A 16041-nucleotide genomic window follows, 5' to 3' on the forward strand; every position below is an offset into this window, starting at 1 on the left:
CCACTACACACTCTGTACAAATCACATAACACACCACCACCACATGGATACCATCACACACTGCCACGATGTGCCACACCCACAATGCACCATGCAACATAAGAGTCAAAATGGTACAAAGATGCCTTCTTTAAACAAAGGTGAGCAAATCTAACCTTACCTAAAAAAAGCATTTCAACCTTCGCTTAGAAAATCATGTTTCATGGAAAGTCTCAGTCCTTATCTTCAAGCCACTTAGGCCCAGATCTGTAGAGGTATTTAAGCTCCATTGAAATCAATGGACATTAGGGGGTTTAAATGCCTCTGAGGATCTGAGCCTTTAGCATTTGGGCCTTTGACAAATGAAAGATTCCTTCCCATTCCAGGACTGCATTGATCAGCGCTGTCCCTCAGGCACAGTGGAGCTGTCGCCAGCCAGAGGAAGCTCATTTGTTCAGGAGACAGTTTTCCGGGTGGTTGATCTGAGACTCTGGACCCAACTCCCACAGGATCACAAAATCACCTGAACCCTCTTTCTGTTCCACTTGAAAGTGAGCTTCTGAAACCTGCCTTCAGTAGCATAAGCTCGTAGCATGTCATAAAATAAACCTCCATAAGAATCCACATGCACTTTTTCCCTAGGGGGAAGGATGGAGAACAACCCACATGGGATGAAAGAAATTCATGTCACTTCATGCATCTATATACGATGCTCTGATGCCACAGTGAAGGGCATAGTATCAGCATTTCTAGGGCAGAGAAGAGATTAGGGGCCTCTTGTCACTGTCTAATCGTGTGTGTGTGTGCTCATTAAGATACCTGTAAACAACCTCCCATTTATCCTCCTGGATTTCAGAGGAAAGTCTGGAGTCTGGATTGGGGGTTAGGGCCCTCTCTGGAGTTAGGAATATTTTGTTGCTGGGTTTCTCACTGTTACCGCAACCCTGATAGAGCATTCACTTTCAGTGCAGTGCCCCATCCTAGAGCCTGCGATATCTGAGAAGTGATATTTTAGCATTACTACTTTTTGGTGATTCAGTTGTGAAGTTGCACTCCATAATGTTTTATGGAAATATGCTTATGAGTTTAAATATAATGTAACTGGAATATGCGTTATGCAAAAGGTCTCTTGTAAAGTATCATTACAAAGCTATATAAAATATATTCATCCAATTTGTATGCATGTATCATCATTGTATCTGAAGCTAGAAATATGAAGTATAACTCTAAGGTCCTATTGTAACTAGGCAAAGTGTGGGCCATTAATGATGGCTTAGAATCTTGATGGCTCCCACTGACAAGGACAATTGGTTGTAAAAGGTTTATTTACCTGCAAGTGTTCCTGGGAGCCAGCCAAGGAAGAATGGAGGCTGGGGTCTCACAGGACATGTGAGCATGTCACCTGACACTGGAATCCATCTTAAATCTGGTAATTTTCCATTTAGAAGGAGGGGTGGGGACCCAGAGAGACAAAAGATTCCAGCCTTGTGCCAAAGCTATAAAAGGGGCTGGAACAAAACAAAGGAGGCTGCCAGTCATGAGAACACCCCTGCTTTCCACCTAAGATGTCTGCTGGAACTAACAAGTCTGTACCAGGGGAAAGGATTGGGCCCAGACTAGGAAGGAGCCTAGTTTGTGAAAGAAGCTTATTAGCATATCTGTGAGGGTGAGATTTTACCTGTAATCAGTTTCTTAATGTATTAGGCTTGGACTTGTGTGTTTTTGCTTTATTGTGCTTGCTAACTTACTTTGTTCTGTCTGTCATTACTTGAAACCACTGAAATCCTACTTTTTGTTCTTAATAAAATCACTTTTCTTTATTATTGAACCCAGAGTAAGTGATTAATACCTGGAGGAACAAACGACTGTGCATATCTCTCTATCAATGATATAGAGGGTGAACAATTTATGAGTTTACCCTGTATAAGCTTTATACAGAGTAACATGGATTTATTTGGGGTTTGGATCCCATTGGAAGCTGGGTGTCTGGGTGCTGGAGATAGGAGACCTACTGAGCAGTTTTTGGTTAAAGTCTGCAGCTTTGGGGGCGTGGACCAGACCTGAGTCTGTATTGTAGCAAGCTAGCATATCTGGCTCAACAAGGCAGGGTGCTGGAGTCCCAAACTGGCAGGGAAAACGGGCTCAGAGGTAGTCTCAGCACATCAGGTGACAGTCCCAAGGGGGTCTCTGTGACCGAACCCATCACTTCAGTCTCCATCTCTCTCCCTGCTGGTCCACGTGGAGCCACCCAACACACTTCATGAGAGAAACATCAGCCCAGGGACAGATCTTCAAAAAGGTTTTAATAAGAAAAAGCAAAAATTCACAATGAAGAAGTGTTAGGGACAAAAAAGCAGGGAAGTTCCAGACTGTCTGATCAATGGGAAATTAGAGGGGAAATCACAGCCCCTGTCTCAGTCAGACTTATTTCTTGCATCTAAACAAAACTGAAATCAAAAAGCTAATTGAAGCAGTTCCCAGGCAGGGATTGTCTCCAATACCCCGTTGGGTCAATGAGCATTTGGGACAGAAAGAATCTAACCATACAGCATTTACATCCTCACAGGATATTTGATCTGAACCCAGCCATTCTTATAATGATGTCCCAGAGATGCCATCATCAACGTCATCATAACCTGGGTCATGAGAAGGTGGGGACAGGGCTTCCCTCTCAGCCCCAGAGGCACCTTCACTTCTTAGCGAGTGCAGACTCCAGCCTGAAAATAGCAAGCAAGTCACATTACAGTCAACATATTCATTCTCCACTCATGTGCACTCACATAATGGATGGGCAACATACAGCATGGGCTGTGAATCAGCCCCCACCCACAGTTCCTCTTAGTGGGCCTCTGACATGTTTAAACCATTAGCTCTCTTTCTGTTCTTCAAAGAAAACACGTGGGAGCGGATTCTCTCTGTTCTGAGACCTCCCTGGTGCAGGATAAATGTGGGGATGGCAGTGAGCTGGTGACAACTCCCTGATACAGCACGGGGAGCTGCTGTAACTCCTGACAGCTGATATAGTCCCTAAGGGACCACAAGCCAGCAGACACCTGGTGGCTGGAGCAGGGTGGGGACCCTAGCCCATGGGACTTGCCTGGACATCACAGATCTCACCCACCCACACAATGCTCATTCACACATTATTCCCATCAAGACCAAAGAAATGCACATTTCATCCCAACCCAGTCTCCCCTGAGATGCAAAGTGGGAGCTCAGTCCTGGGTCCCAGCTCTGATCCTGTGCTAATGGGGACATTTACATATTGAAGAGAGTGATTTCAAAGCCAGGCCGCTAACTAACCCCACCCCAGGGACCTGCTCTTCCCATTACCATCCAGGGAATTGACACCTGGTTTGGGGAAGGGCACTTTGGCCCTGATCCTGCCAATGGACCCATGTAACTTTGTTGATTTGGACAGTCCCACTGAAGTCAGAGAGAGTATTCATGTGAGTAGACTGACAGATGGGATCTAGTATTTGTAGGATCAGGGACCTTATCTAGGAAACCTTCTCTCTTTCTTGATTTCAATCCATTTAACTCTGTTTAGCAGAGGTCAGGGAGGGGACACAGCTCGGAGTTTACCAATAACTGTGTTTCAGTGCAGTCACAGTGACCCCTAGTGGCCAGTAAAGGCTCTTCCAGGTGACTTGTGTACACTCCACTCACCTGTCCGTGAATCCCTGTTCCTGACACTTTCCCCATGGGCCCCCGTGACTTCCTGGGCACTCGGTCCAAAACCAGGGTCATCTTCAGGGTCAGAAATTTCTCTGGCATCATCATAACCGTCCCTTGGGTCATCTCCAGGCAGGGCAGGGACCTCTGAAATAATGATGGGAATTAATTTTAATGAGAAGAGGCTTTCCACTGAATAGAGAAATAAGCTACATGCCAGGTGTGGCAAAGCAGGGACTTATGTTTATTATTTCTTATGAGTGCCACATACACCTCAGTTTAGCTGTTTGATATTATCCTGCCAGATTGCACAGGGATAATCAAAGGAGGCCATTAGAGGGGAAGCAAACAGGAAACAAAAAATAACAAAGATGTGGCTCCTAAAGGCAACAATGAGGGGAGCTGTTAATTGTGAAATGCCCTTGCCATAAATATAAAGGGAAGGGTAATCACCTTTCTGTATTCAGTGCTATAAAATCCCTCCTGGACAGAGGCAAAGTCCTTTTACCTGTAAAGGGTTAAGAAGCTCAGGTAACCTGGCTGGCACCTGACCGAAAATGACCTCTGAGGGGACAAAATACTTTCAAATCTGGAGGGGGGGAAAGGCTTTTGTCTGTCTGTGTGATACCTTTGCCGGGAACAGATCAAGGATGAAAGCCCTCCAACTCCTGTAAAGTTAGTAAGTAATCTAGCGAGAAAATGTGTTGGGTTTTCTTTGTCTTGGCTTGTGAAATTTGCTGTGCTGGAGGAAATGTGTATTCCTGGTTTTGTGTCTTTTTGTAACTTAAGGTTTTGCCAAGAGGGATTCTCTATGTTTTGAATCTGACTGCCTGTAAGATTATCTTCCACTCTGATCTTACAGACTTGTTCTCTTATCTTTTTTTATTCTTCTAATAAAGTTCTGTTTTTTTTTTTTTAAGAATCTGATTGGGGTTTTGGGGTCTTAAAAATCCAAGGCTGGTTTGTGCTCATCTTGTTTATTCTCAAGCCTCCCCAGGAAAGGGGGTGTAAGAGCTTGGAGGGTTATTTTGGGAAAAAGGAACTCCAGGTGGTCCTTTCCCTGGTCTTTGTCTAAATCACTTGGTGGTGGCAGCATATTGTTCAAGGACAAGATGCAATTGGTGCCTTGGGAAAGCTTTTAACCTAAGCTGGTAAAAATAAGCTTTGGGGTCTTTCATGCGGGTCCCCTTATCTGTACCCGTGAGTTCAGTGTGGGGAGGGAACCCTGACAGCCGTTCGCTGGCTCCAGCCAGGCTACTTTGGGTTAATTCTTCCCAGCCCTGAGCTCAGGATCAAAGGGCAGACTAGGGAATGAAGGTGGGGAGGAGCAGTAGCCAAGGGCTAATGTGGCTTCCAGGAGGCAGATTCATCATTGCTCACCTCGGCTGTCTGGAGTCTGGAGGACGTTCCTCAAGGCAGGCTCCTCCACATTATCATAATCCAACTGAGACCCCCCTGGGGAAGCTCCCTCTGGAACAGCAAATATCATGGTCAGCTTCCCCTGAACACACCCATTTCCCCGGCAGGTTTTAGTTCCCCATTAAAGGCCTGTTGTTTTCGAGTCTGGGTTTTTCATCATAGAGTCTGCAGGAGAAGTCACAGGGTGACCCAGGGGAAAAGGGAGAATCATGGACATTCTGTCAAACAATAATTGTGCCACTTTTGTTTCCTCAAAAATAACTAAGGCCCAGCCCTGCCCCACAGCATCCAATACCAACTTTGTCATGCCCTTCAATGAGATCAGGATCTATGCTGGTATTGAGCTAACCCTGGACCTGTTTCATAGATTCATAGATTCATTGATATTAAGGTCAGAAGGGACCATTATGATCATCTAGTCCGACCTCCTTCACAATGCAGGCCACAGAATCTCACCCACCCACTCCTGCAATAAACCTCTCACCTATGTCTGAGCTACTGAAGTCCTCAAATCATGGTTTAAAGACTTCAAGGAGCACAGAATCCTCCCGCAAGTGACCAGTGCCCCATGCTGCAGAGGAAGGCGAAAAACCTCCAGGGCCTCTTCCAATCTGCCCTGGAGGAAAATTCCTTCCCGACCCCAGATATGGTGATCAACTGAACCCGGAGCATATGGGCAAGATTCACCAGTCAGATACCCAGGAAAGAATTCTCTGTAGTAACTCAGATCCCACCCCATCTAACATCCCATCACAGGCTGCTGGAAGATAGTAGCTGCCACACCAGAGCTGATCATTGTGAATTCAACTGAACTCTATAAAGACATGGTTTAAAGTCCTTACATTATATGGGCTGGATCGTGAATTCGGTTATATGTTCCTGTCGAGGAGGCAGGGGGCTAAGATCACGGGGCACAGATCAGGAGTTGTACAGTGACACTTGTCAGCTGTGGAAGTCAGATTCTTTTTTACAGTGTGAATATTTCTCTGCCTGGTTCCCTGCAGCTCCTCCCCTGGGAGAGAGCACACTCAACCACACACAGAAAGGGTCAGGATTTGTTCACATTTCCATCAAGAGCTGGACAGAAATCTTTTGTGTGTCTCTGTGTCCACCCCCATCCTTGTTACCTTGTTCTGATCCAGGATCATTTTCCCCCTCGCTGTCCCTGGTGTAATACTGCAGCTTTGTCACTGAGTCATCTGAATAGGAAACTGGAGAAAGGGTAAATGGGATGTTATCACAGTGAGAGCAGCGAAACTGGCTGATGGGCAATGCATCTGGGTCCTGGAGCAAGATTTATGGTCTCACTATATTGCTTCTTCAAGAGAAGATGCTGAATTCACAGCGACTGAGTGGTGAGAGGCTGACACAGACTTTCTAAGCTAAATATCATTTTTTTTGTAGTAAATGTGGCTTTGGGGTGGATAATTCAGGCTGGGAAGATGCTGGGAACAGCCATATTGACCTCATGAGGTGAGGCAGGAACTGAGTGAGCCTTTTACCATGGCATCCCCTCCTGTGAATTTCATTCAAATCCTTCTCATGAACTGGGGAGCCTGTTTTGAGTCACACTCAGGGTGTAAGAATCTCTTTAGAGAGGAATGTTTATCTTCTCCTCCTGAATGTTGCTGCTTCATGGCCTGATCCAGCAGAAAATTATGGCTGAGGCTGCTGGTCCAGATCCCCTCAGCCACGGACATGACTCACATTTTGTTCTGGAAGATACTCCCCCTCCCCCGCCTTTTTGACAGGTAAGGCCACACCCCTCCCATGATCAGAGTCTGTGACCAACCCCCACCATTAGCAGAGAGGAGAATGTGGATCTCAGAAGTAGCCTCAGGGAGAAGCACTGACCATGCTCAGAGTGCCCCACAATGTGCTGAACTGAGAGCAGCATCTTCCCCCCGATGGACATTCAGTCAAAATGACGTGAACAGTCACTTTCCTGACCCATAACTAATTACCCCCTACGGCTGCAGGATGTACTGATGGGCCCGACTATCTTCAGAATGGGGCTAGCAGAGTCTGCTAGGGAGGAAACTCATTCATCTCAGTCCAGTAACTGGCTGGTCTCTTCACAGATCCAGCATCTCCAGCCATCCAGGACTCACAGACTTGAAGGCTGCAGAGATTTAGTTCTAAGTCAGAGCTTTAGATTTTCTCCCTGTTAGGAATGACACACACAGACCTGAGCGATCAAACATTTCCTGCTTCTTTCTCATCAGGTTATAATCGATCTCCTCGTACACGGCCTCAGAGAAAGGGTCCAAGGGTCTTCTGGAGCCTGAAAACAAAGGGCAGGGTTTGCACAGGGTCAGAGAAGCTAGGGATGGGAAACCTTATGAGATCATCCAGCCACTGCCCCCAACTCCAGTGCAGGACTGGTTCCTACAGCATATTCCCACTTCTGTCTCCAGTTTAGATTTCAGCATCCCAGGTGACAGGGACCATGTCCCTGTCATGTTTGTTCTATTGGCTATTTCACTGTCATTAAGTTTATCTTGACATTCAACCTTAATGGTCCCTTCATAAATGTATCCTATTACTCCTACTACCACCCAAAATCATTCCTCTCCTATCCTGGTGCTCACACCTATGGGCAAAATAGTATATGTACTGCCTAGAGACTGTGTGGGGAATAATTAACTAATATTTGTGCAGTGCTTTAAAAATGGAAAGTACTATCTACCTATCTTTTTAGGTGATGAATTTGAGGAACTGTCCGAGATTGAGGTGTCATGAGAGGAAGTTCTGGAACAAATTGATGAACTAAACAGTAATAACAGGTTTCAGAGTAACAGCCGTGTTAGTCTGTATTTGCAAAAAGAAAAGGAGTACTTGTGGCACCTTAGACACGAACCAATTTATTTGAGCATAAGCTTTCGTGAGTTACAGCTCACTTCATCAGATGCATACTGTGGAAAGTGTAGAAGATCTTTTTATACACACAAAGCATGAAAAAATACCTCCTCCCACCCCACTCTCCTGCTGGTAATAGCTTATCTAAAGTGATCACTCTCCTTACAATGTGTATGATAATCAAGTTGGAGAGATTAATAAAACTTTTCAGCTTGGAAAAGAGATGATTAAGGGGCGATATGAAACTATAAAATTATGACTGGTGTGGAGAAAGTAAATTAGGAAGTGTTATTTACTCCTTCTCATAACACAAGAACTCGGGGTCACCAAATGAAATTAATAGGCAGCAGGGTTAAAACAAACAAAAGGAAGTATTTCTTCACACAACATACACTCAATGCCTGTGGAACTCTTACCCAGAGGGTGTTGTGAAGGACAAGAGTATAACAGGGTTCAAAAAAAGAACTCGATAAATTCATGGAGGATAGGTCCATCAATGGCTATTAGCCAGGACGGGCAGGGATGGTGTCCTTAGCCTCTGTTTGCCAGAAGCTGGGAATGGGCGACAGTGGATGGATCACTTGATGATTACCTGTTCTGTTCATTCCCTCTGAAGCGCCTGGCATTGACCACTGTTGGAAGGCAGGATACTGGGCTAGATGGACTTTTGGTCTGACCCACTATGGCTGTTTTTATGTTCTTATATAAGGGTAAATCTACACTGCAATCTGGAGGAGTGATTGCAGCATAAACACATCTGAGCTGGCTTTGATCGAGCTAGCCACGTAGCTGTGTCAGCACACGCAGCAGCACAGGCTAACCTGCCGTGTACAGCCTCGCCTAAGAGCTTTGGTGCACAGTCCAGTGACTAGCCCATGTCACAGCCATGCTGACGCAACTACACTGCTGTTGTTATGCCAGCTAGCTTTCACCGAGCTAGGTAAAAGCTAGCTTGGGTATTTCTACATGTGCTGCGATCACACCTCTCATTGCAGTGTAGATATGCCCTAAATGCCTAGTAGAACTGTCTGATCTCTTTGGCCATAATCACCCAAGCTCTTTTGCAGCATTTCTCCTTCCTTGTACCCTCCCTCCTGCTGTATCTCTCTATTCCGGATCTTTCCCTCACATGGATTTTCTTGTACTTTTCTAAATGGAATCTCAACATGTTATTTTTCTAAGAATACTTGAAGTCTCTTTGTATTATTTTCTCCAGTGAGGCAGAGTGACCTCCCTCCCCACTTTAGAGTGAGGGACCACTACACTCCCTCCGGTGGGTGGAGCCAAACCTGCCCTGCCCCTGTCGCCGGAATTACCAGGGCAGGACAGGAAGTATAAAGGGAGGGCCTTGCATCTCATAGGAGTGGGAGCTAGGGAAGGAGACAGAAGTCTCCAGCCTGCTGCAGAATTCTGGAGCTGGACCTGCACTAGGCAGCATCCTGTCCCCAAAGGAGACTGACCCTGGAGAGAAATTGCTGGCACTGCCATCGGCCAAATACCCCAACGAGACCAAGGACCCGGGCACTATGGAACCCCTCACCCAGACGCTGGTATGAAGTAGACCAAGGAAACTGGACTTTGGTCCCATTACACTGTCAAAACCCGAGTCAACATGTTTTAGCTGGATCCCTGCTGACCCAGTGGCAGAACAGTCCATCACTGTTAGGGCCCCGGGCTGGGACGCAGACGAGTAGGGTGCGCCAAGGTCCCCTCATCCCCTGCTGCCAATCCCATCCCTGGGGTGGCAGCCTCCCCACGTTAGGCCAAGCGGTCTGCTGTTGGCCAGAGCCAGGTCATCAAAACTGTCTGTTTGGTGCTCTGCCCTGCCTGAGGGCCTGAATCCCTAGACTGTTTGGTGCTCCCTGCTCTTCCCCACCCAAAGAGCCAGAGCCCCAGACTGTGTCTTTGCTGCCTACCTTAGCCAAGAGGCTTAGGTAAAACCTGCTTCCCACTCTGCCCTGCCCAGAGGGCCAGAGCTTCCCTTATCAACCATGAACTGCTGGCTGTTCCAGCCAGGATGCTGTGGACTAAAGACTGTTTATACTCCACCCCGCCTAGAACGCCAGGGCTCTAGACTCCTGATTGGCGTCAGCTCTGACAGGAGGCTGCGAACTCTAGACTTCTTACAGATCGGCCCAGCAAGTGGGACCCGAGCCTGAGTGCTGCTGCCTGACACAGTGACAGGGTGCGGCCTCCCTCTCCACTTGAGAGCAAGGAACCACTGCATTTCCCCTTTGTATTATTTCTCTGTCGTCCCCACTAGTTTCAACTCCTCCCAGTGTAGTGTCATCTGCAAGTGTCACTGCTGTGCTGTTCATTTCCATGGCCAGATCATAGCTGAAGATATTAGATATGACAGGACTTAAGATGGTCCCTGGATCCCCCACAAAGCTCTCCCTGACATGTCCACCTTGTGCAGGTTACAGGGCTGCTACTAGCAGGCCAGACTTCTGTACCAGACATGCACTGGCTACAGAGCTTCCGTGCAAGAGAGGTACACACCAGATGTGTTCACCGTAAGATACCTTAATACTCCGACAGGTATGGCTGAAGTTAGTTTAAACAAGGTATGTTACACACAGTGTCACCTAGTGGCTGAATAGTATAATACAGTTTAACCTTCCATTACGTCTCTCCCTTTGCGTTCTACATTCTTACCATTTACAACATTTACGTTATCATGGTGTCTTTATAGTTCAGCACAGATCAGTCTATTAAGTGTCTCTTGTTAGTATATAGGTCTGTCTTTTAGCCTAGGATAAAATTTTGGGTTTGACTTTTGATACTTTTATATCCTCCTTACGAATATGTATGAACAAAGAATGAAAACACTTGTGTGTTGCTTCCAGATGGGGTTTATAGCACAATGAAAAGAAATAAGGAAAAGAGTTAAAGTGTTGCTGGGAATGGTGGGAGTTTAATATACAAGCGTATACTTGAAGACTGCCTCAACCCTTATCTCAAGGCAAGGTCAAGCAACCAGACGGGAGGGGCAGGCGGGAGGGTGGGCAAACATAAGAAACACTAAAAAGCCAAAGAAAAGGTGACCCTGGCCGAAATATAACCTTACTCCTTACCCCACCCATAGGGTACAAAAGAGGTGGTACCAAAGTCCCCATACTATGATCCTCCAAAACGGAACATAACCATAAATTGTAAGGGGTAATTGTTCCTGTCTCCATCCTTCATTGCTCCTCTGTCTGCAACATCTGTTGCTCTCTTCCTTCTGTTTTTCTTCTCCTCTGGCACTGCTTAACTTAGGGCACCATGTCACATACACCTTGGACATGGTAGGCGGCAAGGCTGCTATAAGCAGGTCAGGCTTCTGTATCAGACATGGACTGGCTACAGAGCTTCCTTTCCGGAGAGATACTCAACAGATGTATTCACAATAAGATCCCTTAATGCTCTGCCAGGCATGGCTGAGGTTCGCGAATGTAAGTTGTTACATGCAACACCACTTCGTGGCTGAACAGTATAATACAATTTAACCTTCCACTACACTGCCAACGCCCCACCCCCATTAGGCACAGCTCCACCTGCTATTTCAGAGGTATTTCACACAGTGACACCAAGCAGGACCCACCTCTGCGCTCTGCCCTGGCACTTCGCACCTGCGCCCCCAGGATGATTAAGACCAGGCAGAGCAGGGCTCCTAGGATAATGCAGATGACCATGGGCACCGTGACTCTTCCACTGTCGGTCAGAGGGCGGCGCGGGGGAGCTGGATGGAAATGAACATGGAAGAGGGAGAGATTATCCTGTGAGAATCCGGGGGGCCCAGGGATCTCCCCAGTCACTCATTGCAGGGCCCAGGACAGCAGGGTAACGGGCTGGGACACAATCTGTGTGCCATGGGGGCAGCTCACAGGCTGCAGTTTAAATCATGGGCCCTGCCCTGTCAGCTGGAGCCAGCAGACAGGAATTCTCTGGCTCAGCACGGCCTGCAGCTCCCACCCAGGTGTCATTCGCCCCTAGATTTCACAGGCCATGTGTAAGGGGACTGTTGGCCCCTTACTAAAACTCGGTGGGGGGTGTTTCAGTTGGCTAGCTCCCAGGACCAGAAGAAAGGGGAAGGGTTGATAGGAAAGCAGGACCCTGAGACTGACAGTCCCCAGGAACAATGGGGAGAGGCTGACTGTCAGCCTGACTGACAGGGCGGGCAGGCTAATCAGGGAGTCAGGACAAGTCAGACAGTCAAGGTGGGTCCTGTCCTCCCTGTGAGCTGGATTTGCCTGGGTCAGACAGAGTGGGGCCGAGCTAAGGAGAGAGCAGGGGCCTGAGCTGAGCTGCGGAGCAGAGCCACGCCAGATCCAGAGAGAACCAGAGCAGCAGCCCGGGGGAGCAGGTCAGTGCTTGGAGCATAGTCACAGGAGACCTGTGCTGGGAGCAGAGCTGCAGCAACCAGATCTGGAGGGGCCAGAAAAAGCAGCCCAGGGAGCTGGAGGCAGAGCAGCAGCAGCGTTGAGGCAGAGGGGAGCAGGAGCAGGAGCTGGGGCTGGGGCTGGAGCAGTCTGAAGCCAGGTGCGGTGAGGAGCTGAGGAGAGCGAGGGGGACCCTGGGCAGCGGGCCCAGAGCAGGGAGACGCCCCCAGCCAAGAGGCCTGGCAGGCCAGACTTGGAGGGGGATCGTAACCCCGACTGGGCGGGGACGATGCTGGAAAGAGGGGTCCTGCCACCTTCAGCCTGAAGGTGTGTGACGACCCCCAGAGCAAGTGTCCGACCCGCAGTATCCCTGCAGTACAGCCAGGGCCTGGGCAGGAGGCCTGGGACGTGTGAGGAACAGACTAAACTTCCCTTACAGTCCAGAGACGCTGGTTGTGATGTCCCCGTGCCACAGAGCAGGGTGACTTGTTTTTCTTTAACCTTTCCCACTTTTTCCTTATTTTTTAAAATCGATTGCTGTTTAATGCACTGTATTTCCTTTGAACTGCATGTAATGATCAGTGGGTCAGGGAAGCATCCAGTGCAGAGAGAGCATCTGGGAGTGGGGACACCTTAGCCTCTGCCCTAAGTGACCACGACAGGGTTGGGGGTCGACCCCCCAGGAATCCTGGGCCCAGCCCTGTCGGGGTTACGAGGACTCTGCCAGACAGGAGCGTGGAAGGGGAGCCCTTGATGTCAGGCAGGCCTCTGGGTAAAGGAAGGGGGAGCGAGGACTCAGATCCCTTCACTAGCCCATTTCACTGGGGTAGTGTATAAGCCAGGAAAGTTCCCCACAATAGTGGGACCATTCCCCTGCTTACTCATGGCAAGGAGCTCCTGTCCTTAGGCTACAGCTTGCAGCTCATCCTCTGTGACCCAGCACCCGGTAAATTTTAACTCTTGATGGGAGCGGGGGATGTTTTACCTGTTCTACTCAGTGATGCTGTCGTCTCTGTCACACCTGCAAGGGGAAAGGGAGGAGAGTTGGAGTCTGAAGCGAGTGGGAGCTGATGTGCTTGTCACTGGGTAGCGTCCCCCTCAGATCTCCAGACATCACTTCTACAAACTCCCTCAGAGCAGCACAGGGTCTGTCTGTTAGTGATTTAGGGCCCACGTCCCCCTAGGCTGACTAGTAACAAACCAGCACACTGGGGTCTGTGATGGACGCAGGGGTTATGTGGGCTGATGTCTGAGCCAATATGGCCCCACAAAGCTTCCACCCCACAGCATCCATGATGCTTCTGCAATTAGGAGATGGGAGGGCCTGGCCTGTGACCAAGGGCGGGCAGGCAATTGGACCCATCCTCCTTCCAGAAAATTACAGCATGTAGCAGAAACATCTCCTGTCACTCACCTGAGCAATTCACTGCAACATCTTCCTTGTGACCACAGTTGCTCTCACCCCAGGGCTTAGCAGGACAGTCCCAGAGAGATGACTCCGTCCCTCTGCAATTCAACGTTTCTACCCAGATGGGACCAGTCCCTTCACCAAATGCAGCCTCGCCTGGGACTGGTACAGCAGATCCACAGCCCAGTTGTTTACAGACAACTTTGGCATCCGCCATATCCCAGGAGTCATCACAAACTGTTCCCCAGAAGCCACGGTACCAAACCTCCACTCTCCCCGAGCATCTGTCCTCTCCTCCCACGACACGTAACTTCTCCTGATCTGGAAATGCAGAAACCTCACATGTTACTGGGACAGCTGGGAAAGTCCTTCGGGACCAAGAGTGAGACAGTGAGAAGCAGAAATACCTGTGCAGCTTGTCGAGCTCGGGCAGTCGGCAAACAGGGTCTGAGGTGGTTTCTCTTTTTCTCCTATGCAGAGAAAATGAGTAAGTGAACGGACCGAGAAGAGTGTACGATATAGGAGAGAGTAGGGCTTATCTTTATAGTAAACCCCTAAATTTCAGCAATTTTATAAACTTAAATCTAAAATCTATTTTGTTTCATAGCTAATGGATTCGTTCCTCAGTGAATTCTCTGGATGTTGAAATCTTTATTCAGCTCGCTGCTGGTGTGTGCGCGTTTGTGGGTATCTGAGTCTGTTCCATCCACCCTGTGTACAGCTGCTCTTGACCCTGTTTGAAGGTAAACAGATCTGTCAGCTGAAACACACCCACACTGTTGTGAGGATCCAGAGACAAGAAATGGTGGTATTAGAATTGAGGACTGTACCTATTGGGTAATGGGAAGTGGGCACCCGCTTCAGCCCTGAAGGGGTTGGAAAAGCCCTGCGGAGGGCTGGGGCTGGGGAAGGAAGTAAAACCCCAGCTGACTGGGGGAAGTGGCAGAGGCTGGGGGCCACGCCCCAATCAGGGACCAGCTGGCTCTATAAAGGCTGGAGCCAGGAGCCAAGAGAGATCACTCTCTCTAGCTCTACTGGAGGGACCTGGCTGCAGAGACCTGAATAGAGGACCCAGTTTGGAGCAGGACTGGGGAAAGGCCAAGGGAACTGAGGAGCTCCAGCCTAGGAAAGCTGCAGGCCTGGTAAGGTCTATTAGGTACGGGGGTTGCAGGGGCAGCCGCGGGTGGGCAGAGGCAGCAGGTCCAAACCCAACCTTGCTGGTTGGCTCATACTGCAGTCTGCCCCAGGGTGCAGGGACTAGCTGGTGACTAGAAGGAGCCTACGACTGAGGTGAGGTAGGGATAGCGGGTGGGGGGGTTCCCCTGAGAGGGGGAGACCCAGAACTGTGAGGTACTGCCAGGGGGCAGCACCCAGTGAAAGGGGCACCAGGGTCCTGGGAGGGACATGGGAGCCAGCAGCAAGGTGAGACAGGGCTGAAGAGGGCGCTCTGGCAGCTGGAATGCTAAATCCCAAGGACAACCAGCAGCAGGCGCCGCTGGTGAGTCTGCGCCCCGGTTACAAGGACTAAATGAGACTTTAGATCTGAAACAGACGCTCACCTATACGCACAGACCCCCTTTTTGGGAATTCTGATCCTGACCCAGATTTCACAGCCTGGGTGTCAGGAAGCAGGGGCTGCAGCAGAGCTAGTCTCCAGGCTACTTAATGAGCGCAGCTGGACTGTATCAGGCTGCCTGACTGGTCATACTGCCTGATTGGTCAGCAGTCCAGCTCTTGAGTCCAGCAGCCACACCAGCATTCAGCAACTGTTCAGAGCATTTCCCACAGCTGAGATATCTCATTTTCCTGTCTTGTTCAGTCGTGCTGTTGCCTTGACCCCAGACTTACCCCTTGCCTTGCTCCAGGTAACCTGGTCCTGACCCTGAGCTCCGATTTCTGCCTTTGGCTCTGGCCTCTGGCTCTGACCCTTGGCTCCAATTTCTGGCTACCAGCTCCTGCTCTAACCACTGGATATGACTCCTGCTCCAACCACTCAGCATGACCACTCACGTCCTGTTCACTGACCTTGGGCCCATCTCTGATTGTTCATCCCAAAAGTACAGCCACAGAGATTCCCAAATGATGCTTGCTAATGGGAGGCATTTGCAGTGGTGCTGAAACAATTTTTACAGTTGGGGTGCTGAAAGTCCGGTCCCCAAACTTTTTGCCTTGCCCCTTCTTACCCTGTCTGTGCACCCTCTCCCCCGAGTTGAGGCCAGGACTGGGCTGTGGATCGGGGTAAGGTGACTCAGGCTGGGACCACATCTTGTGGGGCTAACAGCGGGACCCCGTGTCTGGGACCAGCAGTGGAGTGCGGGGCCGGCAGCCAGGACCCCA

General features: G+C 49.2%; 1 protein-coding gene across 1 annotated transcript in view; it reads right to left on the reverse strand.

The window, feature by feature from the left end:
- Positions 1–2327: 2327 nt before the first annotated feature.
- The window catches only part of LOC144268632 (scavenger receptor cysteine-rich type 1 protein M130-like), a 62797-nt gene continuing 49083 nt past the window's right edge, over positions 2328–16041 (reverse strand). The window contains exons 10-16 of the mRNA XM_077823748.1: positions 13282–13347; positions 11519–11656; positions 7262–7357; positions 6201–6272; positions 5035–5124; positions 3649–3801; positions 2328–2696 (exon numbers count right to left, since the gene is read on the reverse strand). Coding sequence (XP_077679874.1) covers positions 2572–2696; positions 3649–3801; positions 5035–5124; positions 6201–6272; positions 7262–7357; positions 11519–11656; positions 13282–13347 — 740 coding nt within the window. The 3' untranslated portion in view covers positions 2328–2571. The remainder of the gene's footprint in view (positions 2697–3648; positions 3802–5034; positions 5125–6200; positions 6273–7261; positions 7358–11518; positions 11657–13281; positions 13348–16041) is intronic.

Source organism: Eretmochelys imbricata, chromosome 1, assembly GCF_965152235.1.
Source record: "Eretmochelys imbricata isolate rEreImb1 chromosome 1, rEreImb1.hap1, whole genome shotgun sequence".
Lineage (NCBI taxonomy): Eukaryota > Metazoa > Chordata > Testudines > Cheloniidae > Eretmochelys > Eretmochelys imbricata.